A 27,891-nucleotide genomic window follows, 5' to 3' on the forward strand; every position below is an offset into this window, starting at 1 on the left:
CGAGAGCGAGAGCGAGAGCGAGAGCGAGAGCGAGAGCGAGAGCGAGAGAGAGAGAGAGAGGAAGGGATGGGGCGATGTTCACATGTGCCCGTGTGTAGGATGTGGCTCTTTGCAGTAACAAGGTAAAAAAAAAAATGGCTCTTAGTCTCTGACTGGTTGGCCACCCCTGGTATAGATGGTGACAATAGACTGCACGTCTATAGAAAAGGATCCTGGAAACCAGTGTTCCTGTGATGGGAGACGGTAGAGATGTATACAAAAACAACAAGCTCTTTGAAACCAAATATGCCAGTCTATACAAGCCATGTCTGCTGGTAGTTCCTCTTTGCTGTCTACTGTGTGTTTGGAAGTGACTGACACACGTGCACACACACAAACACACACCTACAAACACACACCTACCCGTCTCTACCCGTCAATCAAAGTTCTGCACTCCTCTCATGAGAGCCCAGTGCTCCTTCCTAACTGCTAACCAGCCACTGCAGCTGAAGGCTGGGTATTTCTGACCATAGTAACAGACGGAGATACATATCCAATTCTTTGGCTACTCAACACACATTGTGCAAGTACACACAAACACACACATTAAGAACATCGAGCCATGAGAAAATTGGAAAAACAGAGAGATAGACACATTTAATGTAATATCCTAGAATTTAGTGAAAGCCCTGCTCCTGCACTTTGAGACAGTTTAGACTGCTTTTTGAACACCAGTCATGTGAGCATGCCACAATTGTTGAGAACCCTGATGAGACCCATAATTGGTTATCGTGCAACCATGGACACCCACTCCCCCCACCCGCCACCCTTCCCACCTCCTGTGCCCTCACCCCCTATGCCCTCTCTCTGGAAAGTTGATCTAATTGAGTACAGCGTTTTCCCCAGGGAGACATACATAGCCATGGCTTTTAGAGCCAAATCATGCTCCTTTTTATATTTAACAGTAAGAATAAAGGCGATCGGGGGGAGGGGAGGAGAGAGGGACATCAAAGCATGCTTTCAGAATGGGATTTTCAGCTTAAATCCACTTAAGGAAAAACTCATCACCAAGGGCCCTTTTTTGTCTTCTTAAAGGGCCGCTCAGTCTGTACCGTTGGACCTCAGCCCCGGACGATGCATAGAGGGCTCTGTGTGTGTGTGTGTGTGAGTGAGATGCCATATTCAGGCACAGGGCTTTGATTAAATCTGTATTCAAATACCTACTAAGAACTAATGTTAAGGTCACCCATTAACCGCACTTCGGTGGTTTTAACATATATAGCCATATACAGTGCCCTCCAAAAGTATTGGAACAGTGAGGCTAATTCCTTTATTTTTGCTGTAGACTGAAAACATTTGGGCTTGACATCAAACGATGAATGTGAAACCAGAGATCAACGTTTCAGCTTTTATTTCCAGGTATTTACATCAGGATCTGATGCACAAATTAGAAAATATCACCTTTTTGTTCGAACCCACCCATTTGTCACGTGAGCAAAAGTATTGGAACATGTGACTGACAGGTGTGTTTTGTTGCCCAGGTGTGTCCTATTACATACATTATTCAATCAATAAATACCACTGAATGTCTACACTCAGGTTCAGATTGGGTAAGATAGGTTTTGTCTATGCAGACTGTATTCAGAGGTGAAAACAACATGAAAACCAGAGCGCTGTCTTTGGGTGAAAAACAAGCAATTGTGAGTCTTAGAGAAGATGGAAAATCAATCAGAGCCATTGCAGAAACATTGGCCATAGCCAGTACAACCATTTGGAATGTCCTGAAGAAGAAGAAAACTACTGGTGTACTAAGTAACAGACGTCAAACAGGTAGACCAAGGAAAACATCAGCAGTTGATGACAGAAACATTGTAAGAGCTGTAAAGAAAGACCCTAAAACAACTGTTAGTGAGATCAGCAACAACCTCCAGATGGCAGGAGTGAAGGTATCACTATCTACTGTTCGCAGAAGACTTCATGAACAAAAGTACAAGGGCTACACCAGAAGATGCAAACCACTCATTAGCAAGAAGAATAGGAAGGCCAGGCTGGAATTTGCCAAAAAGTACAGAGATGAACCTCAAAAATTCTGGGACAAAGTTTTATGGACTGATGAGACAAAGATTAACTTTTACCAAAGTGATGGAAAGGCTAAAGTTTGGAGAAAGAAAGGAACTGCTCATGATCCCAAACACACAAGCTCATCTGTGAAACACGGTGGAGGTAATGTCATGGCTTGGGCTTGCATGGCTTCTTCTGGGACGGGATCATTAATCTTCATTGAGGATGTAACACATGATGGCAGCAGCAAAATGAACTCGGAAGTCTACAGAAACATTTTGTCTGCCAATTTAAGGAAAGATGCAACCAAACTGATTGGCAGAGCCTTCATCATGCAGCAAGATAACGACCCAAAACACACTGCCAAAACAACAAAGGAGTTCATCAGGGGCAAGAAATGGAAGGTATTAGACTGGCCAAGTCAATCTCCAGACTAAAACCCTATAGAGCATGCATTTTACCTGCTTAAGAGGAGACTGAAGGGAGGAACCCCACAAAACAAACAACAACTGAAAGAGGCTGCAGTGAAAGCATCAAAAAGGAAGAATGCAAAAGTTTGGTGACGTCAATGGGTCACAGACTTGCTGCAGTTATTGAAAGCAAAGGATTTGCAACTAAATATTAAGTCTTATTCACTTAAATATGTTTTAAGTATATCTGTTCCAATACTTTTGATCACATGACAAATGGGTGGATTCAAACAAAATGTGATATTTTCTTAGTTGTGCATCAGATCCTGATGTAAATACCTGGAAATAAAAGCTGAAACGTTGATCTCTGGTCTCACGTTCATTATTTGATGTCAAGCCCAAATGTTTTCAGTCTACAGCAAAAATAAAGGAATTCGCCTCACTGTTCCAATACTTTTGGAGGGCACTGTAGGAACTTAATGAAAAATTTGATTCAATTGAATTTCAGGAGCTACGGTGTTATATTACACCATTAGAGAGAGCCAGAATCTGTCGTACTCAGTAAGCAACCGCTTGGGGTTATGTTAGGAAGACTGTTGACATCCTTCATAAACCATGGTGCTGTAAACACTACCTCCTTCTCCTGTATCAGCAGGGAGCCCTTCTCCTCAGCCAGGGTGCCACTCTGGCTCAGGGTCAACTTGAAAATCTTCAACAGACAGACAGAAAAAAGAAAGTGAGAATATGGAAAGAGGAAATAAATAAATGTGGGTTTAAAGGGCAACCCTTTCTCAAAACAGTACCAGCAATAAACCACCAGGGACCTGAAACACTTACTGGAGACAAGGGGATGGGGTCCTCTTTCAGGTACCTTGGGTTCTCAATCTGAAAGAGAAAGAAAGCGTCACACAAATACACCTTACTGATCATTCTCTCTGACAACATTTTCTAGCAATACTCAGCATAAACAAACACACACACAACACTGCCCTCAATTTGTCATAAACAATGCAGAGAAACTTTAAAGCCATGCTTTCTGACTTAGCCTCCCTCCTTAACTACACAGACCGTTTGAAGAGTAGAGAATACTTCAGGCCACTTCCAGGACATTGTGCTTGTGTATGCGTGTGGCAAGACTAATTTCCGCTTCAGCCTTTTGTCAACACAGTTCAGTGATCGGAGGCTGCGACGGCCAAGAGGGGAGATAAGTGTGTATACACACTACCTTTATTACACAGCGGTGAAAACGGTTGAAAACTGACATCTTTATTGTATTAATTAGGTTGAGTTTACAAAGGAGCTGTAACCTAATCCAAATAGCTAAAGCTTTCTAGTGCTTTCCTTGCAGTATCTAATTTTGACAGTCGACACCAAGACTGGTTCTCATTGAAAAGCATTAAACCCACCAGGTTATCGCACCCAGAATGGCTAATACTAGCTAACAGACATTTTTAAAACACACACAAAACGGTCAATTAACTACACTTCTTGCTAGCTACACTCACTACAATATTATTTTCCAGCTTTGTAACCAGACAGCACAGATATCTGGCCAACGTTGGCCTGAGATTGGAACATTACCTTCAACTTAGAAAGCATACAGCCATAACGGGATTTTGTCAAAACGGTTACAATTCTCTGGGTTCTATTTCTTGAGTCATAGATCGGTTGGCCCATTGGGTGTTGCAAAGTCATCAGTTAACTTAATACACGCTATAAGAATTGGAACTACAGGAAACTAGGTGTGTTCTGTGTGTATGCTCTGTCCCCTTGTAAAACTTCAATTGTGTGTGTAAGTGCTAAAACCATACTATTAATGCTTTCAGACAAGGCAAAATACACACAAAAAAAGCCTGACATATTCTGACAGACAATTATTTTATATAAAATATTTTATAACACTTTCATTGTACCACTGACTTGTTGTGACCTCATTACTTTCCAACTCACACCCAATCCCCCTTATTCTCATCCTCGTACCCCACCCCCGCCCCCTCCCACTACACACACACACACACACTCGAGTGAGTGACAGAATCAGGATCAAGACCTTGGAAAAGAGATGAACTCAGTTTGCAACTGACAACAAATGCCACGGAGTAAACATTTCTATTATTAATCCTGTCAGAAGGGTGGAGGGAGGAAAGGGGGGTGGGGTCCAGAAGGAGGAGGGTGGGCGGAGAAGTTGTCTTTGGTTGCAAAGGTTCCAGTCTGGGAGGTCTTGTCTGCTAATCCTTAATGAATAGGACATCATGAGAGACCATTACAAATAAAAAATCTCCAGAGCTCGCTTAGACTAAAATACTCCTGAACTACAATATTAGTGCTGTCAGTTTAAAGCGTTATTAACGGCGCGCAATTAACGCTCTTTTTGACCTAGCAAACTTTGTAGTTTTTTTTCACATTCTGTTGCAACAACCACTGAAGTTAGAAAAACTACAATACCACACCGGATCTAGCTACACCGGAAACAAAACAACAGGCACGCCACACCCACTTGTTTGGGCTTGCGAGCCGGCTAAACACTCGTAGCAGAGCCCGTTTACGGATATTAGACATTCTCTGGTAGTAGGCTAACGTTATGTTTTGAGTTGATTGCCAGCGCCAGACGCCGAAATGGAGGCCAATAAGATTCTGAATGGAAAGTTTACTTTTAAAAGGTTGCCAAATGGTTCCATTGACAAGACCAAAGTGATCAGTGTGTTCTGTCGTTGTGAACTGAGCCGGAGGGAATGAGCTATCATCGCAGCACGTCGTGTAGTCGAAAATATAATTTTGATGGCACACAGCTGATGCAAATTCTCCGCCTGCTCGTCAAAGCCAGGCGATTGCAATGTTGTTTTCAATTTTAAAAAAAACATTTGCACGAAGCAATCCGAACCACTTTTCCATGTCGATAAGAGCATTACAATTTGAAAAAAGAATGGATGAAAAAGAAATCAAGGGACATTTAAAATAGATACAAATGTGCGATTAATTGAGATTAATCGCGAGTTAACTATGACATTAATGCGATTAATCGCGATTAAATATTTTAATCGTTTGACAGCTCTATACAATATATATCATAGACTGTGAGGGCCGTAGTACCCCTGAGTCTCCTGTTGGCCAGGAGATGTGGAGCAGCATATCCCCAGGTTCCAGCTGTTGAGGTGCGCCTCCAGGTCACTGTCCTCTGAGGACATTGTTGGCTTCCTCCATCTCACCACCAGGAAATGGGACCAAAACGACAAGTCTGTAATCTGATACTGAACTGGTGGGGGTTGTACGTGAAAATTGACGGTATGTAGCAGTCTTTTTCAACCCTGGTCCTGCTACAGGATCCCCTGACCTGTGTATTTAAGATGTTTCTCTATTCCAACACACCTGATTCAAATGGTTCATAATCCAGCTCTGCAAAAGCCTGATAATAACCCATTCATTTGAAACAGGTGTGTATATGGTAAATAGGGTGTGTTTGTGATTCAGCCAGATATTAAGATAATGAACAATAACTACATTTCTGACAGCATTGTGTGCTCATATTTACCAAAGGTACTGTTACTTCTTGAGTTAACTGTATTAGTGTATGTTCTGTCCAGATAAGCATTTGAAAGCTTAGGTATTCTGACCAGGTGTATCTACTCCACAGTTTTACCCACCCTTCAGTGCTTTGTCTCCTCTACCTTTCCCTGTCCACTCCTATCCCCCCGTTCAACCCACCATTCTATCAGCCCCTTTCCTCATCCTCCAATTTAATCTCTCCCTCAATATTCCCTCTGAACGCCACTCAAGATCACTGGCCATTCTCCACTACTTCAATACGCCTCCATTCCCCCCCCAATAATCACCCCACCAAACCCGTCCACTGCACGAATCCCACAAGAGGGGTAACCAGCCTTCTGTCTCACAGAGAGAGCTCTGTTTCCCCCTCAGTCTTTTGTTATGGCTTCTGGATGTTTTCAGGGCTTTGTTGACTAAGGCCAGGGGACGGGGGCTGGAACAGGAGGAAGTATCTGATAAACATGGGAGACGACCATGTTTGAGGGGAGAATTGGACCTGACTAAGCTCAGGTGGAGGCGTCGGAGTCAACATTATCAAACAAGCAGGCTCATCTCATGATCTTATAAATCTGCATTAAAGTTAAGAACATAACGATCAAGTTTAACTGGTTATGTAACGTTGGATAGAACGTTAGACCACTCACTGTATCAGCTTACAGCAGGTACATACTGTGCAGTAGGTTAATTAGGGAGTGTTTTGTAAAGGAATTAAAACAGGTTGCACCATAACGATTATTTTCACCCGCACAAATGCTCCCAAATATATTTTAAGTAGCACAGATACAATTTGGGAGCATATGCAACCAAAATGGTCGCAATTTCAAGCCCTGGTTCTGTATACTGTGTTTAATGTACGACTTTGTGGTATCAGCAGTGTGCATCAAGTATACAGGGTATGTATATGATGTACTGAGTGCAATAGTATTTAATTTCATGTAGTACTAAACGTTAACCCTACACACACACACACACACACACTCGCTGACCCATGAAACATTAGTACAGTGGGCTCAACCCTGTTCCTCCAACACAAGGGGTTCAATCAATGGGTCGTTATCAAGCTCTGCAGAAGCCTCATAACCATTAACCTAAATCAAATGTGTTGGAGCAGGGAAACTCCTAAAATGTACAGGACAGTAAGCCCTGAGGACCAGGGCTGAAAACCACTGCATTAGTACATATCCTTGAGATGTGATATTGAAGGTTTACCCATTCACATGTTAACAAGTGGGCATGAACATTTTTCAAACATGGGGGAGAGAGAATGGTTAATGTGGGGAAAAGCAGGGCGGATTTCAGAGCTAACCATGTTGAGGTCCGCCCTAGAGGAACGCTTGACTGGACTGGACTGCAGCACCCACGATGAAGACTTCTCCTCATACTGGAGCCCCCTTCTGGAGAGAGAGGGATGGAGAGAGACACATTTGATTTAATCCAATTCATGTGTATCAAATGTTGATATGATTTAATCAAAAGCTTAACTTCTACTGTGCTTTCAGTTCAAACCTACAATGTTAGCAGCTCAGTTTAATAAAAAATGTAGGTTTTCAACCTTCAATTGCCCCCTCGCGTAACTTCTGCATGTGTTTTAGTGTGTCTGTGCATGCATTTGGAATTACATTCCAACATCTGGCATACAGTTTATTCATGCATTCCCATCATATTCAGATGAACGGCATTTTTGGGATGTCTACTATGGATGTTCCAAATGTAAAACATAGGTAAAAGATTTTTCAGAAACTGAAAATATATCACCCCCTACTCCTTTCCTTCTCCATAACACTATAAAACAGCAAACATTGAATATCTCCTCTACTCATTTTGACAAGCAAAGCTAATAGTTTGAGCCAGCTAATTAAGAACCACTGGAGGTAGTTAATTACACCATCTTCACACTGATTGAACACATTCTGAAAAGGGGGTAGGGGGTGTGTGTTCAGAGAAGTTGGCTGTTAAATGAAACAATATATTTGTCATCAAGTGCATACCTTCCAGTTCTACAAATGTATACGTTAAATATTAATAACATATACTGAGTTGTTTTTTCACTTACACTGAAAAAAATATATATTAAGTGTGAATGCCATTACTTTGAAAATGGACAATTGGGGCGTGGCCTGTAGTGCCACCTATGGGCAATGGGGGGGACATTTGGCCTTGTAGTGTGGTAGTTACTCTCGGCCTGTAGTTTCAATGTGCCAAATATCACAACTTTTACGTTACAAGTCTAGGAGCTATCATAGACCAAAAGACCAGCACAATAATAATAAAACCTAAAATTACAATAAGTTCCTCCTACCAGAGGAATCCTAATTAAATAGGATTCCTAATGCAATAATATGTCTATGGCAAGCTGAAGCTATCATCATAACTTGTCACCAGGGGCCTGTACTACGAATCAAGCTTTGGCGTTGGCGAGGTAACTTCAGGTTCAACCCAGGGTTTTCTGTACTACGACGGTGGATCACTTGTTACCGGGCTAGATCGCCATGGTAACACATGCTGAACGGCTAACCTGGTCGGGAGGAGGATAAGTTGGAGATCAGAGATCAACCGATATAAAAACCCCGCCCACTAACTCATTCTTGACGATAATGTCGTCACCGTTAATAGTAGATCCTGTGCAGCTGGGTGCGTGGATAGTGAGAGGTGCGCTCTGAAGAGCCAGAACATTTAGAGACCAACAAAACCCTTTTGCATTCCCTCATGAGTATCTTTCTGAAATATATAGATTCTTAACAGAGGGAATTACATATATTGCCAACTTCTTGAGCCGTATGTTGCCAATGCAACGCAGTGAAGCTGTGCACTCAGTCCCACAGACTAGCGTTTCGTTATTTCGCTATGGGTAGTTTTATAGTGTGGGTGATGCGGAGTGATGAAAAATAGTTAGGCTATCCAAAGTGCCCTTTGTAAAAACTTTGGACTCTAATATGTTGACAAAATGAAACAAGGTTTTTCACTCAATGTTCTGATTTCCGTTCGGGAAATGTATGCAAAGAATATAATATTTTGCAACTTAATCATTTGCTCATTTAAACATAGGCCTACATTCACAGGAAACTAGTAATGAAAACATTATTTGACCTACTATTGGTTTCATGTTTATATGTTATCCCTATTCACTGGGGTGTCTCCCCTTAACCCCTTTGTCCTTGGGTTGCTTTGACCCATTTTCTAATCATTTCCATATCAGAAAATTTGTGTTTCTTTCAACCAAAACCTTTCAAACCAAAAAGAACAATGGGTATCTGTACAAAGCTCTTCACAAGTGATACATAAATGATAATTTCACTACTTTCATTGAATTTTGATGTTTCATTCACTTTTATAGCATTTTTCAAAAATAATAAATAGGAAATTGAAAGAGAGAAGTGGTGAAAACCCCCACAAAAGATTCAAAAGGCAACAACAACAAAAAAGCCACAAAAAGGTATAAAAAGATCAAAACGTAGACAAAAGTTTAACTAATACATCTTCATGTGTTCTCCCTCCCCTAGGAACACAGAAAAATGTCAGTGTAACTAAGTTTAGTGTCATTCATTCAGTCATGTACTATCTCTTCTCATATTCCAGTTTTTCTGTCTCCAGCCTTGTTTTTTTTATTAAAAGCCTCTTATAATCGAGCTCCAGGGTTCTTTTATACAGGGCCCTCACATTGTCTGCTCCAACCTGAAACAAATGAAGAACATTTTCCCTTTGCAAGGCACACTTGGAGAAAGTTGAAGGTGTCCATTTGACTACTGTGGTTCTTTGCTTATACCTTGTGTCTTTGTCTTGGCCTTAACGTGGAGGCCCTAGGCTCAGGGGGAGGAAGAAGTTCCTCTTCCTGCTGAGTTTAACACCATAGAAGTTTAATCAATTGAGTCATATTTGAAATTAGCTCTTTAAGGACTTGTGTCTTATGTTGAAACCACCACCATTAGTAAGTCATTACAGACACTTCAATCACAGCCACACGTTCACACACTCTCACCATCTGTGTTGTAAGTGGTAAATACAACTCAAAAGTGTACCCCCAAAATGAGCAGGCAGACACAGTTTCCTGATCATCTAGGACCTCCACTTGAGCAAGTAAATTGTATATTTGATCAATATTCAGCAACCACATATGGCATTCATACTGGCGTATGACTATTAGTTTCACTGTTACCTCTGTATGGCACAGTGGGACGACAGTGGGTGGTGGCAGCAACACCACTGTATTTCCTGTCACTGCAGAGAACAGTAATACATTTCACTCCAACAATATTCATAAATAATTGTTGAATGAACATGGTCACATAGATTACTTGAAACATACATATGCCTGGGCTTCCATCCTGCTGCCACCAGTTGCCTAATTTTTCTTCCTGTTGGCTGCTGGCAATTTCATTGTTCTATAGGTCTTTTGTAGCTATACAATATCCTACAAAAGGGACAAATTCAGGCAATTCAGCCTTGTACTTGTTGGCCTTAAAATATGTGCAAGTATTGCCTATACTGCTACTTACCGTTTTGAATTATGGTTTTATATTTATTTTGCATTTGCTCCCACGATCGTTTGCCACTGCAGGGTTGCAACTAAAATAATACATCAACAAAAGTTTAACGTTGTGGAATGCACCCGTATAATTATGGTCACATCTTCAATAAGTCATGTAGCTTACGCATTTACAGCGTATGCTATTTTCTGCCAGCTTGGCAGCAGCGACTTTGTTGAATTTTGCCTGTATTATATGTCTGTATTCCTGATATGCTTGTATTACAATATTTCACGCAGGAGGAGTAGACAAAGTTTGTAGGATTATTGTCTGCTCCTCCTGCGTGAAATATGCGGCTCTTGTTTTGTCCATGTTTGCGATCGGACATACGATGCAAACACCGCCCCTTTATGTGAACGCGCACGTCTCTAGATTGGAAAGATCTGGGTTGAGTTAGAGAGTTGATAACTGCCGTCGTAGTACCGCTTATTGTGACTGCGATTGTTAGGCTTCGCGTAGCCGGGTAATTGAAAGTAATCCAGAGCATGTTGATCTTGATTCGTAGTACAGGCCCCAGATCACCCCAACATGTTTATAAAACTAAGTGTAGTATACAGCAGTGAGCAAGAAAGCCAGCAGAGGGAGCTAGCTAGACATTAACACAACGCACAGTGCCATGAATCATAAACCAACTCATATCAAGAGTCGTTTTAGATGTTGTGTCTAATTTGTTTCCATTTCTTAACTTCTTTCTCTCATGTACACAAACTCTCCAGTCTCTTTCTTTCTCCCTCTAAAACACCCAGCTGTAAAACAGGATTGGGGGGGGGGGGGTGCAGGGTTTGCAGTTTCAAACTCAACAGGTGGACGAGGTTAATTGAATCAGATGTGTCTTGAGTCTGAAGCCAAAAGATCAAAAGGCTTCATACACACACGTGCGCACACACACACACACACACACACACACACAATGGAGAGAGGGGAGCCTTTGCCACTTTAGCCAGCCTGAACGTCTGACTTCCATAGTCTGCGCTGACATTCAGGTGGGGAGCTATCAAGCCCAGGTAAGACTAACCCCAACAGGCAACCCAGGAAAAGTAGTCTGACCCCGGGCACAAATATCCCCCCTGTCCCCTTTGCCCGACAACACCTGGAGTCACCTCTGAAAGACCTGAGGCTAAACAGAACCATTTGTAAATGCTGCTTGATGTCTGCTGCAACAGCCAGAACTATGTTGATGGGCGTGGTTAATCAAATATCCTAAAGTAAGTTAGTATTCAAATACTTGCGTAGTTGAATTAAAAAAATTTTTTTTAATGAAAACCTTTAAATTACATATATAATAAGCTTTCCATGTGTCGTGAATTCTAATAGTTGTGACGTTAGAAATAATGAAAACAATCAAAAAAGGTAGCATTGGGGTAAAATGAGCCAAAAATCGAAAACGGAAGGGGTACGTACCTCCTTGGTGTTATCAAAACATGCTAGCACAGTGAAGCGTTTTGTTAGTGTGTGTGTGTTCAAGAACTTTGAAGAACGAAACTTTGAAGAAAAGAAAGGAAGAAGAGGAGAAACATGCAAAGGCGAAAGGTAAATCCTTAAATTCTGTTCTTCTAAAGGCCGTTATATGCTACTCCGTACTTCACGATTACGGACACATGGGAAGGGCCTACGCATAGTTGGAACGCCCTGAAACGCCCTCTCCGTCGTCTGCGGGGCCGACGGAGACCTCTCCTGTGCACCGTTAAAATTCCTGTCGATCCGTCATGCCGTGCTGTACGCGACGGATACCCCTTGGCCGTGATTGGTCCGCTACGACATCATTTCCAAACGACATCATTTCCGACTTCGACAGAAAGGCGTTTTCTCTAAGCTCAAAAGACGTCTGTGATGAGAACTTCTTGGAGAGAAATTTTATTGTGTGCTATTTCCTATTATTTATTCCTATGGCCAACGACCTGAATGAGTTCTACTGTAGATTTGAAAGACAATTGGACAGTCCTGAACATACCCCTTTCCACCCGTGAGGCCCCCCCCCTTCCCCCATCTACAGTGACGACCCTCTCCATTCAGGAGAGAGAAGTGAACAAACTGTTCAGGAGACAGAACCCCCGCAAAGCAGCTGGGCCAGACTCTGTCTCTCCAGCCACCCTCAAGAACTGCGCTGACCAGCTGTCTCCGGTGTTTACCTACATCTTTAACACCTCCCTGGAGACATGCCATGTGCCAGCCTGTCTCAAATCCTCCACCATCATCCCTGTGCCCAAAAAGCCCAGGCCAACTGGACATAATGACTACAGACCCGTCGCCCTGACCTCTGTGGTAATGAAGTCTTTTGAGCGCCTGGTGCTGGCACACCTTAAATCCATCACTGACCCTCTACTGGACCCTCTGCAGTTTGCCTACAGAGCCAACAGGTCTGTGGACGATGCAGTTAATTTGGCCCTCCACTTCACCCTACAGCACCTGGACTCCCCAGCATCCTACGCCAGGATCCTGTTTGTGGACTTCAGCTCTGCCTTCAACACCATCATCCCCGCTCTGCTTCAGGACAAGCTCTCCCAGCTGAACGTGCCTGATTCCACCTGCATGTGGATCACAGACTTCCTGTCTGACAGGAAGCAGTGCGTTAAGCTGGGAACATAAGGCTCTGATTCCCGGCCCATCAGCACTGGATCTCCCCAGGGCTGCGTCCTTTCTCCTCTGCTCTTCTCCCTGTACACCAACAGCTGCACCTCCAGCCATCCGTCCGTCAAACTCCTGAAGTTTGCGGACGACACCACCCTCATTGGGCTCATCTCTGGTGGAGACGAGTCCGACTATAGGTGGGAAGCGGACAACCTGGTGACCTGGTGCAGCCAGAACAACCTAGAGCTCAATGCTCTCAAGACAGTGGAGATGGTTGTGGACTTCAGGAAGAACACAGCCCCACTCACCCCCATCACCCTGTGTGACTCCCCCGTCAACACTGTGGAGTCCTTCCGCTTCCTGGGCACTATCCTCTCCCAGGACCTCAAGTGGGAACTGAACATCAGCTCCCTCACCAAGAAAGCACAACAGAGGATGTACTTCCTGCGGCAGCTGAAGAAATTCAACCTGCCAAAGACAATGATGGTGCACTTCTACACAGCCATCATTGAGTCTATCCTCACCTCCTCCATCGCCATCTGGTACGCTGCTGCCACTGCCAAGGACAAGAGCAGGCTGCAGCGTATCATCCGCACTGCAGAGAAGGTGATTGGCTGCAATCTGCCTTCCCTCGAGGACCTGCACACCTCGAGGACCCTGAGGCGAGTGAAGAAGATTGTGGCGGACTCCTCCCACCCTGGTCACTCCCTGTTTCAAACACTCCCCTCCGGCAGAAGGCTGCGGTCCATCAGGACCAAAACCTCACGCCACACAAACAGTTTCTTCCCTTCCGCTGTTGGCCTCCTCAACAAGGCCAAGAGCTCACACTGACTCAAATGACTTCATGTCTTAAAACGTTTTACTTTTGCACTACATTCAATTCCTGTCATTTTTGTATTTAATATTGTATTTTATATTGTAATTTGTCAAATTATATTTTATTTTATGCCCACTTTTATTCTATTTTAGTGTATTTCACTAATTACTGCTAGTTTTAGTATAGTTAGACCACATATTTAAATTTAAGATTCCTATATGTTTATTGTATGCACCTTCCTGCCAAAGAAAATTCCTTGTCAGTGCAAACTTTCATGGTGAATAAATCCCATTCTGATTCTGATTCTGATTAAGTTAGAAAGTTGTTGAGCTAACACACAGTTGAAAACTATTGTTATGTTGGAAGGGGTACTTACTCTGCAGTCCACTCGATGTTTAATTCTAAGGGATTAATACCCAGTTATGTGTATGTGTGTGTGTGTGTGTATATATATTTTATTATTTTATTTTACTCTACATTTACTTTTTGCTCTTACTTATTATTATTATTTTACTCTACATTTAATATATATGTATTTTTTTTATAATCACTTTGTTAATTCTGAATCACTTTTGATGCTAAAACTATCTTGATAAATACTCATACTATATAGGTGTTATAAAAATATGTTCAAGGTTCACGTACATTCATTACTATAGGGGTCCCAACTGACTATTTAAAGCTGCAGGAGCTGGGAAAAGTGAAGGAAAAGAGGAAAGACGACGCAGAAAGGGAAGTTTGACCACTTTGGTTTAGTTTTGATGTATAAATTGGGGAGAAGAGAGGGGGAAGGATGTACTCACCTGATTTTGTTTATTTTGAGTTCTTTGTGTATTTATTGTACATTGGGCTGCTTCTTTACAGAAAGTCCACTCGCCCTGCGCTGCTTGCTCCTTGAGACTGACTCGACAATCTTACTGTTGGACGTTAAACCATGGCTAGTGTAACCAGGGGGGGTGCCGCTAGCAGACGGGCTGTGAAGATTAGCTCACTTAACACTGGTGGGCTAAACGCTGCAATCAATCATCGTTCATTCTTGCGTATAGACTACTTTTTGATAGATAAAAAACTTATTCCAGCAATTGTCTCCACCCAGTATTTACCCATAACGGTGTCAGATCATGCCTCAGTAATCTTAGATCTTCACTTTAGTAAGAAGCCAAGGGGATTCAAACATTGGAGGCTAGACCCTCTCTTGCTGGCAGATGCCAACTTTTGCAAACATGTTTCTGAATCAATCACTTTCTTCTGCGAAACTAATAAAAATTATGAAACCTCCCAGTCCACATTATGGGACACTCTCAAAGCCTACATAAGGGGTAAAATTATGTATTTTACTTCACATGCGAATAAATTGCGAAGATCTCGGCAGAAGGAGCTGGAGGAAGCCATTGCTGATCTAGATAACTCACTCTTGTCTGCAAATTCACCGGATTCATATAAAAAAAGAATAAGACTCTAAATGGAACTTGATCTCCTTCTTACCTCTGAGGCTGAACAGCTTCTCCTTCGCTCTCGGAGGTTAGTGTATGAACATGGTGACAAAGCTGGACGCCTTTTAGCTCAGCAGCTGAAGGCAAAAACTGCATCCAATCAAATTACTCAGACACTTGACGACTGACTCAATAACCTCTAACCCGGACAGAATAAATGACGCTTTTAGATCATTCTTTTCCCAACTGTATACCTCAGAGTCCACCGCAGATGAAAACCAACTAAATAACTTTTTAGAAAAATTGGACTTACCTAAAGTGTCACCGAGGACAATTCAAGACTAGACGCCGCTCTCAAATATTAAAGAAGCGATACAGTCAATGAACAGAGGCAAATCCCCAGGCCCCGACGGATACCCGGTCAAGTTCTATAAAGAATTCTCTGATCAATTAGCTCCACTATTACTCAATGTTTAACCACTCATTTATACAAGGCACCCTGCCACCCACTCTAATGCAAGCTTCCATCTCCATAATTTATAAGAAGGGTAAGGACCCGCTGAACTGCTCATCTTATCGACCAATATCACTCCTCCTGGTAGATGTTAAAATACTCGCAAAAATCTTGGCTCTGCGATTGGAATCTGTCATGCCCCAGATAATTTCAGAGGACCAGACAGGACTTATAGAGGGAAGACACTCATACTCCAACATGAGAAGGCTTCTCGATGTCATTCTCTCTCCATCTTCCTCTAACGTCCCAGAGGTAATAATATCTCTTGACGCCGAGAAGGCCTTCGACAGGGTGGAGTGGGCCTATCTCCTCTTTTCCCTGAGACAGTTTGGCTTTAATACTAATTTAATTTCTTGGGTCAGATTACTTTACTCTTCTCCCTGCGGCTCGGTGTGCACAAACAGCAATTTCAGAGAACACGACAGGGGTGCCCGCTATCCCCGTTATTATTTGCGCTAGCGATTGAACCACTATCAGCTGCTCTAAAAATGGAGGATGGATTTCGGGGGATTGAGAGGTGGGGCGTAAAACACCAAGTTTCGTTATATGCAGATGATCTGCTTCTCTTTGTAAATGACCCCTTGGCAAGCATCCCACGTATCCTGTCTTTGTTAAATTATTTCGGTCGTCTGTCTGGATATAAGCTAAACATCTCCAAAAGTGAATACTTCCCAATCAACCAATTAGCTGTAGACATATCGCCATCAACTATACTCATTAAAAAAGCCAACACGGGATTTAGATACCTTGGCATTACAGTTACACGATCCTTGCAAACAATGCGTGAGCAAAATCTCACTTTATTACCAACGACGGTCAAGTCAGATTAACAAATATGAAATTACTTGCCGTTGTCCCTGCCGGTAGGATACAAATTATAAAAATGAATGTGCTGCCAAGATACTTGTATGTTTTTCAATGTCTGCCCATCTTCCTTCCCAAATCCTTTTTCACAGCTATAAATTGCACTATTTCATCATTCATCTGGGCTGGCAAACGGCCAAGGGCGTCCTATTGGGCGGCCAATGTACATAAGATGATATCTTGGTTTACTTCCCCTCAATCCAGTTGGTGCCAGAGGGAGTCAGCCTCCTGCTCCTCGTCGCTACTAGCTTTAGCATGTAATACCGTGCCCTTCTCCCCGTCAACTTTTACCTCTAATCCAGTTGTTTTTGGAAAAATGTGGGCTCAAGTAAGACGCCACTTTGGATGGCTCACCCTCCCCCTAGCAACTCCTATTTGCAATAATCACATGTGCATTCGAGCAAAGATTGACCCATGATTCTCCGTCTTAGAAAACAAAGGACTACGTATTATGGGAGACTTGTACATTGACGGTATATTTGCAAGCTTCAATCAATTAATCTCTACCTTACAGTTAGATAAATTGGACTTTTTACGGTATTACCAGCTGCGGGACTTTGTGAAATCACATGCCACGTCATTCCTACAGATACCAACGCCAGCGGGATGGACCTGGTTCTCAAGGCTAAAACCCTGTCAAAGGGCCATATCTCCTATTTTTATAATTTACTGTCCTCAGAAGGTGAATCCATTTCACGTAGGATCAGGAACCAGGAACCATGGATGACGAGCTCCGAGCAGTGAACGGGACTGCACCCGACTACATCAAGTCTCTCCTGCAGCCTTACACCCCCACCCGCCACCTTCGGTCTTCTTCAGACAACCGCCTGGTGGTCCCACCGCTCAAGACCGCCCGGACTTAACACAAGCTCTTCTCCTGCCTGGCCCGTCCATGTTGTTTAATTGTAACTTGTTTAACTACTTGCTCTTGTGGTTCTTCCCTTTGGCACTTATTTTGGTTGTTCACAATATGTGCTTCATGTTTTGGCTACTCGCAATGTTTTGGAGCTATCTTGTTGTTATTATCAGTGACCTATGCACTTTGTAAAGCTCTCTCTTGGAAGTCGCTTTGGATAAAAGCGTCTGCTAAATGAATAAATGTAAATGTAAAAGTGGATTGGGAGTCAGAACTCCAATTGAATTTCTCTGAGGTATTCTGGGACGGAGCTATTGGAGATGTTAACTCCTCATCTAGCTGCGCTACACTATCACTGATACAATTTAAAGTTTTCCACAGGTTACACTGTAGTAAGGACAAACTATCAAAGCTTTAACCCGACAAATTTGATGGGAATTGTAGTAGATTGGAATTGTAGTAGATGCTCGCAGACTCCATGCAATTTTACCCACATGTTTTGGCCCAAGTTGTCTGAATTCTGGCAACTATTCTTTAAAACAATTTCAGATATAGTAGGCATAACCTTAACTCCAACCCCATATTTCGCCATTTTCGTCAAGCCCCCAGACGGCCTCCGTAACACAAACATTCAAAGTAACGTTATTGCCTTCGCCTCTCTTATTGCTCGCAAGAAAATTCTGTTATTGTGGAAGAATCCTCAACCACCATCAATCAAAGTCTGGCTACACAACATTTTAGGCCTTCTAAAACTGGAGAAGATCACATTTTCACTTAGAGGCCACTGAGTGTAACTATTTAGACAGGATGCCAGCTTGGGAAGTCTCTTCGTAAAATCCCACTGCATGTTTATGTGTACTGGCCCGTCTGTTCTGGTCCGCCAGCGGCAGATAGCCCCCCCCCCATGATCTGTCACCCCAACATTACAGATAACCACAAATAACTTGCCTTGATGATTGAGGAGTAAGCAGCCATTGATACCTTCTTTGTACAGTTAATGATCAGCTCTAGCACCTTTCATTGGTATTTTTAATTATTACTGTGTAGATATAGGTGCATAAGAGTGTACACACATGTATATATAATTGTATTTTTATTTAATTATTTGTTTATCCATTTACCTATTTTGTATTACTATTTTTATTATTATTTCACATGTATGTCATTTTATTTTCCTTTTCAGGATATGCTTTAAACGTATGAGAGTACCATGGGTCTGGGGAGGGGGGAGGGTGGGGTGTTCATTTAAGTAAAAAGAAAAAAAAAGAAAAAGGCATTGCATTCCTGTATGCAGTGTATGTCTGTGACTTGCACTTGATAAATAATAGTTATAAAAATAAAATAAAAAAACTTGCTTGCGCACATTGTTTTAAAATATTTAATGTACGGATCATGCAAGTGTTGATATGGTAAGTGCAGAAACCAAAAAGATAGAGCTTCAGATAAGAGTACACAAAGCTCAGAAGCCACACAGTTTGAGAGATAGATAGATGGATGGATGGATGGATAGATCTAACTAAAAACAGTACTCCTGTGCGGAGTGAATAAAAATAAAGGCAAATAGTGTACAATAGATAACCATGTAAAATATAAATAATGCACTCCCTAGTGGATACAAATGTTTTTCAAATTACACAAAATTAGCAACGTATCTCCATCTGGCTTAAATTGTTACATTTAGATAACATACACTTGGAGACTCAAGTGGTTGTTTATTAGAAATCGTCAAAGGTGCCGTAGGTGGGACGTAAACCGCGGACCTTTGGTTCCATTCTACGTCTTCCCCAAACACAAAAATTCATAATTTCTGGTGTTTTTTCGAATTATCTTAAAACGTAACAGGTTAAAAATGTTTAAACTATGAATGGGGACTTTCCACTTTTCTCTCTTTTCCTGCCCTTTTCCTAATTCCCCCCCCCCCCTTCTCCCCCTCTCAAACAGGCGATTGTTCCCCCAGCTTTAGCGGAATGGGTTGAAACAGTGTTTGCAAAGTGCAAGGTCACAGGTTCGATCCCAGGCACAGTCTTTTGGCCTGTCATAATTTTGATTACTTGTTTAGTTAAACAGGCAGAAATCATTCTGAAATACCATGCGCAATTTAATGAAATTTCACCTTGACATGTCAACCGTTTCTTAAACTTTGTCCCAAAGCTGACCAAAAACTAATACTCATATCACACAGTCGGAGCACAGCTAGATAATCAGCGTCAGCACCTTGGGTACCCAGCATGCAGTGCGGCATGTCAAAAAACGCTGGTTTGGTTACAACAATTAACAATGTTTGGTATACTTCCACAGCCTTTACTTTTTCAATTAAGTGTCAAATAAAATGATAGAAAATCACTGATCTTTGAGAATAGCTTAATCCTCGCAAATCTTAAAGGTCACATGACATGAAAAATAACCTCCTAAGTTGAAGTTAACATTAATATGAGTTCCCCTAGCCTGCCTTTGGTCCCCCAGTGGCTAGAATCTTTGATAGGTGTAAACTAAGCCCTGGGTGTTCTTCTCCGCCTTGGAGAAAATGAAGGCTCAAACGCTCCGTTTGAAAATCTGCTCCTTTTGAAGTCACAAGGAGCCTCTGCACATATTTTCGCTGGAAATGCGCCGACACAACCTCTCAAAATTGTGCATGTCTGCGCCAAACATTTCAGCCACCACTGTTTCCTTAACTTGAGCCAATACAAAGTTGGCCTTGCTGACCGTCTGAAATTAAATTTTTGATCAGTAGCCTACTCCTTGGTCCAGCTACAAACCTCGGACAAGTAAGTCAACTAACGCTATATCATTTTGTTGCTTGCGATATGGTGAATCCAAACATGAAGTAGTTTTGCTCTCTTGTTGTCCAAGTCTCGATCTTCTACAGTGTATATGTTTATAAAATGATGCCATTTTGCGGAGGAACCCGCATCGCTGCTTGCAGCTATATTTAACTGTTGTTTTTTTGCCTATACTCAGTATAGCACTTTTTGTAACATTTACCTCATCACCCAGGGAGGAGGGGATAGGTGAACCGCCCATGGGTATACATTGCCATCACATAGCGACTTCCCTGTCACAACACTAGGATAGGAACGGGTGTCAACACATGTATTTCAGATACGGTTGTTGTTCTTTGGTTAGCGAGAAATGGGCAATAAATAAGATATGCAATATAAGAGATACAAAATTGGACCACGACAGATTTTAATTCTATTGCACTATCGCGATAACGCATGTCGAGGACGCAATCTACCCGCAAAATTTAGCCACGAGCTGCAATCGGCTGCAACGCATCATTGTATTCGTCCTCGAGTAGCCATGGCTGAAAGCGAAACAGAGGAGCTCTTTCAACATTTAAATATTTGACGGTACTCAAATAGTATTTGGTAGAGTGCGTTTACAGTTAGTAAAGAGGTTTTTGGAGCCTATAAAAGTCTGATGCCTACAACTATTTTTTAATGGGAGTCAACAAACAATGTAGCCTAAATATTAAGACAGACACTGCTTAAATAGACCGACCAGCTGTGATGCCTGCATACTAAAAGCAACGGTCAGGGAGGTGTGCAGCGGGTAGGCAATCTGCTGGTAAATCGCACCGATAAATGTTCAATATGATCTGCTGTTTTTACATCACCCACCTGTCATTTCTGAACCCAGTGTATGTCGACGGTTAAAAAACAGGTGGATATGAGAGTTACCCATAGCCTAGGACTACACACACAGTATCAGATCCACAACCGAGTTATCTATACTGAAGTATACTTAATGTTCAGGTGGATCAATTGCCTGTTGCGCAAATTCTTTTCAGTAACCTAAGCCAGGACACATCGCCACTGATGCTAGGCATGATTGGAAATTCCCTTCCAGGATAAGTTATGGCACCCAAACCACCTTTTTAAAGCACTAACCCAGATATCAAACTTCATTGAAACTACGCTGAATCAACATTACTCTTTCAACGCTAATGTCATTGAACCAAGTCAGACTCTGATGTTGACCCATCATCATTTTGCACCCTTATTTTATATTGAAACAACGTTGAAAAACCAACGCTATTCTAACGGTATTTCCACCAATATTACCATTGAAACAACGTTGAAAGATCAACAAGCTATTCTTTACAGCAGCAACCCAGTCATCTCGTTGTTCCGTTTTTATAGGAAATTTAAACTTGTTGACAACTTGTTATTCCCCACTCTCGACGAACAGCCAAACACAGCAACAATTGATATTGTTTAAAAAAAAAAAAATTGCCACAGTAACTTGCTAATTTATGCTTCAAAACTAGCTGACTTCCATCAAAACAATCATTTGCGCGTCTGAAACCGGAAGCTTTCAAGAGCCAAACTTGACAAATGAAAATTCTACAATGTTCATCAAAAAAGGTCTATAGTTTTTGTCTATCGGAAAATAGTAGGTTGGAATGTTCAGAATCACATGTGTGACGGTACTCTGTGGGGCCCGCTTTCGAACGATCACATATCTGTGAAGCTACTCCTTAACATATTTTTTTTTTTTACCTCTTAACACCATCTTTTTCCATTTTCATATTTTTTTGAAGCTCCAGGGAGCCACTAGGGCGGCGCTAAAGAGCCGGTTGCCGACCTCTGCTCTAACGTTTTATTGAAAAGTCTCTGATAGTAGTTCTCGCAGATTTTATGTCATCTGATCGGCCATGTTTGATCGGCCGTTTAGAGAACGCCGATCAAAACCAATAATGGGAATATTGGCCGATATGGAATGGGTGCCGATCAGATCGGATCATCCCTAATATTTTTATTGGAGATCTTCACGAAACACACAAATTACCTATTTTGGATAAAAAACAGTAAATTTCGCCGAAAGGTGACGAGTTTGCACCCCTGTATTTACCGGAGCTAGGTCTCAATCTAGGAGCTAAACGGAACACAGCTGCCAGCTGTAGGTATATGCAGGTAGCAACGCTAGTGCTAAATAAGTATATAGCTGGTCAGCTCGATGACGCCGGGTGAGTAGGGCTTGTGAGACTGCTCATCAAAAGAACGAAGGGGAACCAAGTAGCCTCAACTTTCCAAAAGAAAAAAACTGTAACAGATCCAGACCTCCATTCAACAGTCATTTTCAAAAGGTAGCTTACTTCTGACAGTAGGAAGAGCCCACGATGGATTGAAATTACCAGGGCCATAATTGTTTACTTGTATGAGGACATGGTTCCTTTTCAGATGGTACAGAGACGCGGCATTAAAGCCATAATCAGAGCTATTGATTGATTATACGAGGTGCCAAGCCGCAAATACTTTACAGAAACAAAGATGCCAAAATTGTATGCAAGCTCTGCAAAAAGGTTTATTAAAAAACATTATTGTGCTTTCATTTTGCACTATATTATGTTTTCATTTGAAGTATCTGTGCACTACACTTACAACTTTATTTCTTTAAAATAGACATGCCTCAGTGTTTTTTTATGTTCTTTGCATCTTGGGTGGCATTTAAGAACCAAGGACTTAGGCCGAATACCCCTTCCCCTTAGTTTTGCGCGTTCCCGTGAGAGCTAGTGTTCAAGTTCAAGTCTTTTATTTGTCAGGTGCACAGAACAACACAAGGTTAGACTGGGCACTGAAATTCTTAAGACAAGACAACGCAAGCACCTGGCACAACATACCATAAGTACACGGACCACAATTTACATCAATGCTGAGCTTAACCGTAGAGCCAGCCAACCTAGTCTAATTAAAACTAGAAGCTAGCAGTGATTGAAACGAGACTGCTTTTCAACTAGCTAGTGCTAGTAGCTGGATAGTTAGCCCGCGCAGCTAGTTAGCTGAATGTGCATGGTAAACGAACGCTACAAGAGCTAGCTAAGGTCAGGGAATCCCTGTGCCTTTTAGACACATCGCCGAACATTGGCATTGACTTAAAGTACTTCGACAAATCAATTGATTCATAGATGCACCGCCGAGAAAAGTTAATGTTGACTTTAACTTTGTTGACTAAGCCATACTTTACCCTTTTACATCAGTGTTCGCTGTTTATGTTATGGCTCCCTACCCTTAAAAGTAGACAAGTAGTTTAGGGTCGTAACCAGTGACGTGCAGTCAGGGTAGGCAAGGTAGGCACTGCCTACCCTGCCAAAATTCAAACGTAATTTTTTTTATTAAATAATTTTATTTAATAAACTTGTATTTGTATTTTTACTGATTATTCTTGTGATTTATATATGCAATATGTGTGTTATTCCAATTGTTTAGACGTTACGATGACAAATGTAGCAGTTACGCAAAATCAAATACAACAAAATGGTAGAATAAGCAGTGCTTTTACTGTCCATTCATTGCGGACGACAACGAAAAACTCATGTTGCGCATGCGCACTTTGATCCTGTATTCTTTAACATGTACGTCGAAAAGCACAACTCTGCTGTGCCTTTGCACGTAAATTTGTTATGCCAGTAATCATCTACGTTACGTATCAAACATGGACCAATAAAATCGAGATATTATTGGAAATTTGCGCAGCTAACGTCATTACACTGGCTACGTTGTAAGCGTAATCCCCGCAAAATTCAAGTCAAAATGACAGCAGCGGTGTCTGCCGATATCAGAGTTGAGGAATTTCTCCAAGCTCGATTTTATTCAATAAAGGAGTTAATAGCAAGAGGGAGGTTTGCGTCAGACTTAGATGGACTACTGCAGCAAAGGGACAACTTGTTTTCAATCTTTTCAAACAGACTGGTATGAAAAGATTGGCTATGTGGCTGTGCTAACATTCAGCGGCTGTAAACTACTGCCTACTGTTTACTGCATTTACTGTTTTGACATATTAGCCTAACAATAAATTAGGTAATCTGGCTTTCATAACTCAGTGCTTACCCTCTTACTGACATCACCGCACGTCACTGGTCGTAGCACATGGATTCAAGGGCATGCACTCTCTATACCGGAAGTGAATATTAATTAGTGAATATCTTTATCCACCAGTGAATATTAATAATAAACTCGCTATTCCCCTTTCCTCACCTTTCTTATGCTAATCCTTGTGTATTTCCAGCCAGTATGCTTTGATTCACATCATCTTCCTTGTTAATTGGTATAACAACTTATAGAGCCCTTGCTAAGATCACACCTAGAGCTGCTTAACACCCAGCAGTCAAAGGCTCCACATTCCAGGGATACAGAGGGATGAAGAGTGTGCGTGTGTGTATGTGTGTGTGTGTGCGTGGCACCTTTTGAACACAGGTTATTAGTGAAGCCATAGCAAAGAAGCCACTCTCAAATTCCAAATAAAAAAACACAAGAAGAGAAATCAAAAGAGAAGTGAATTTGCAATTCAATCAGTTACTGAAGAAACAATAGTTCAGTGGAGTCCACAAAATTCTTAAGGTAATGCAAACCACCATGGCGAGCAGATGCTGATTGTTAACCTGTTTGTAATAAGGAAGTAAAATAGAGAACACTAATGTGTGTTTGGGCAGCAGTGCTGTCCCCACTCAGTCGACTAGTCGATTTTCTGGTCGATATGCTCTTGGTCGACTAAGATTTTTTTAGTCGAGCTGCCGTATGACGGTGTGAGATCTGATTCCCGCTTGTGTCATCATTGCTGAATTAACAACATTTGACAGAAATTGTATATTATATTATTGAAGACAAATAAAGGTTTATTTTTCATAGTTCGACGTCGAATATTATGTAGCCTACCACCTGAGAAATGTAAGTTGGCCTAGCCCTACTTCGCTCATGCTAACGCGCTGGGTAAAAAAATGTATATGCCTATTATACAAAATCTTTCTCTGTTGCACCGTTCCCCACTTAGCTTCTACGTAAGTTTACATGCTGCAAGATCAGGCAGTGATAAGTGCGCTCTGATGAGTTGCATGTTAAACAAACAATATTTTTTATTTGTAGTACATTGTAAGAGATACTAAATACCATCGGCATTCGATTACAACAGGACTGGTGATACGAGTCTTATTATTAGTAGGCTATTAGCGCCTGAATCTGCAATGTCCAGCAGCCATTGTGTCAGATCGCAAAAATGTTTGTACCGTTTTCTTTTTTAGGAAAAGATAGGCGTTTCAAATTTCGATTAGTCGATTTTCAGACGTTTTAGTCGAGTCTTGGTCGACCAAAGAAAATCTATTGGGCCGCCCTATTGGGCAGCTACTACTCAGGCATAAGCATGTGTATCGTGTGAGATATTTTATCCAGGGCTAGAATACCTGTGTGTGTTTTGGTAAGCCATGGGTGAGGAGCTTGCCCTCTCTTTCAGCAGGCTTTCCCAAATTTCGTCCCTCTGGTCCAGCTCTCCAGTCACCCAGTCAGGCACGCCGGCACTGCTCTGCTCAGCTGCTTTACCACACAGTGGCTCATCAAAGTAGATGGACTGGCAATTAAATAACACAGTTTGGACTTTAGAAGGAATACATTTGAAACTTGTCTTGACCGGTCACCTCATGTAGGACCTCAATTATAGTTAGGTTCATTATTTTGCTGACATTTTTGCAGTATCTCTCTCATACATAGGCCTAACTGTCAGGCGTAAATGGAAAATTAATGTTGGACTGACATTGTGAACACCCCAACATCTCAACTGAGATCATGTCTCAATTGATAAATGATAATGGCACAGATTCCTATCATTTTATTAGCATAATAAAGTTTAAAACTAGACCAGACCTAATTCTATTGTTTATCTAAAAAACGGAGTTAGTTTACCATATAGGTTGGAAGCGTCTTGAGTGTGCCTGACTCAGGTTTCTGCGTGAAAGGGCCCTCCAGGACGTCTCGTCTGAGCATGTGCAGGAGCAGGCGGGCATACATGTTGCGGTTCTTGAGTCCCATGAGGCCAGAACTTGACGCCGTTGGTTCACAAAGCTTTTTTATCCACAGGGCACATCGCTGGCGCTCTGGAAAAATACAAATAAATCATGAGCACGCTTCTCTTCTGGTTTTCCATGGATTGTGCTACCTATTCCACGGGAGTGGCAATAATTGATTTGAACAAAACTAAAACATGAAGCAAACATTTAGAAGTAAACTTAAATATCTCAGCCAATAACTGGTTAGCAATAGTTCGATACAATCCATTTGAATTGTATTGGTTCAGTACCAAAAGTGTAACTTGGTGGCCACAGCACATTTTCATACTTTAGGTGTTTAAACACTACTAGTTACAGTCTCGTATAGGAAACCTACAGTGTGTGTCTTCTGTTCTTTCAGTCATGAAGAGGTGGGTTTACCTGATTTGTGAGGGAGCTTTAGAACGTATGGTTTCATGTCCACTAAGTAGTGGTCAAACTCAGTGTCCAGTTTATCCCAAGCATCCTCGTGTTTGCTCATGATATCTTAAGAAAGAAAGATATGTCTTAAGAAAATACAGACATTTTACAATATCGTGTTCTGGTAAGCTTGCTAACTAGTGACTTTTCCGGAAGGTTTAGTTAAAGTCAACATTAACTTTTCTCGGCGGTGCATCTATGAATCAATTGATTTGTCGAAGTACTTTAAGTCAATGCCAATGTTCGGCGATGTGTCTAAAAGGCACAGGGATTCCCTGACCTTAGCTAGCTCGTCTTGTAGCGTTCGTTTACCATGCACATTCAGCTAACTAGCTGCGCGGGCTATCTATCCAGCTACTAGCACAAGCTAGTTGAAAAGCAGTCTCGTTTCAATCACTGCTAGCTTCTAGTTTAAATTAGACTAGGTTGGCTGGCTCTACGGTAAGCATTTAAGTTGATGTATCTACCCTTACAGTGAATGGCAATCAGCAAGTGTAGACCTACAAACAAGACAATTTACATTTCGTCTTCTACTTCTTTCACTGGTAAGCAGCGCAACATCCGTTTTCCGCAAACAGCCAACGCAGCGTCCATGTTGTCATAGAAACTGTCAATCAAAGTTTGTGAGTTTACGAATGCAAGAACAAGTAAATCCGAAGAACGCTGAGAACGCAAGTACATTCTTTTGAAGAACGTTGTCAAGAATGGTCTTGCAAGGACGCAAGGACGGAGCATTCTCCGTGAATTGAGATGGTTAAGGTTTTCCTGGACTCGCAGCATTATGATAACACTGACTAACTACAAAAACTAGATAACAAAGAGTACTTATGTATCACAGTTCAAAACTTAGTAATGTAGAAATGGGACAAACAGGGTGCGGCAGACACCTGACGGCTTTAGCCAAGGCCATCGAAAAGACAGCACACATTGTCATGTGCCACCCGCTAAAAGTCAACACAACACATGGGGTGGTGTCATTTCTTACCTCAAGGGCTTTCACCATCTCTGCAGTACGAAAAGCAAAAATATGTGGGACATTGACAAAACCACACATTTTCTATGAGACTGGAAACATCAACATGGCCCCT

The 27,891-nt window shown here is 41.8% G+C and overlaps 1 protein-coding gene across 8 annotated transcripts in view; it reads right to left on the minus strand.

The window, feature by feature from the left end:
- cep112 (centrosomal protein 112) overlaps positions 1 to 27,420 on the minus strand; it is a 206,211-nt gene extending 178,791 nt beyond the window's left edge. For 5 of the 8 annotated variants that reach the window (XR_006957363.1, XM_047037690.1, XM_047037688.1 and 2 more), the window contains exons 1-7: positions 27,277 to 27,387; positions 26,765 to 26,869; positions 26,241 to 26,431; positions 25,745 to 25,908; positions 7,300 to 7,387; positions 3,288 to 3,335; positions 3,085 to 3,159 (exon numbers count right to left, since the gene is read on the minus strand). Coding sequence is in view for 7 of the 8 variants with exons in the window: in XM_047037690.1 (XP_046893646.1) it covers positions 3,085 to 3,159; positions 3,288 to 3,335; positions 7,300 to 7,387; positions 25,745 to 25,908; positions 26,241 to 26,431; positions 26,765 to 26,864 (666 nt within the window). In the remaining variant the exon portion in view is untranslated. Of the gene's footprint in view, positions 1 to 3,084; positions 3,160 to 3,287; positions 3,336 to 7,299; positions 7,388 to 25,744; positions 25,909 to 26,240; positions 26,432 to 26,764; positions 26,870 to 27,270 lie in introns of all 8 variants that reach the window. The other 3 variants (XM_047037685.1, XM_047037687.1, XM_047037686.1) reach the window with 3 other exon arrangements.
- Between the last annotated feature and the right edge of the window lie 471 nt (positions 27,421 to 27,891).

This window comes from Hypomesus transpacificus, chromosome 17 (genome assembly GCF_021917145.1).
Source record: "Hypomesus transpacificus isolate Combined female chromosome 17, fHypTra1, whole genome shotgun sequence".
Lineage (NCBI taxonomy): Eukaryota > Metazoa > Chordata > Actinopteri > Osmeriformes > Osmeridae > Hypomesus > Hypomesus transpacificus.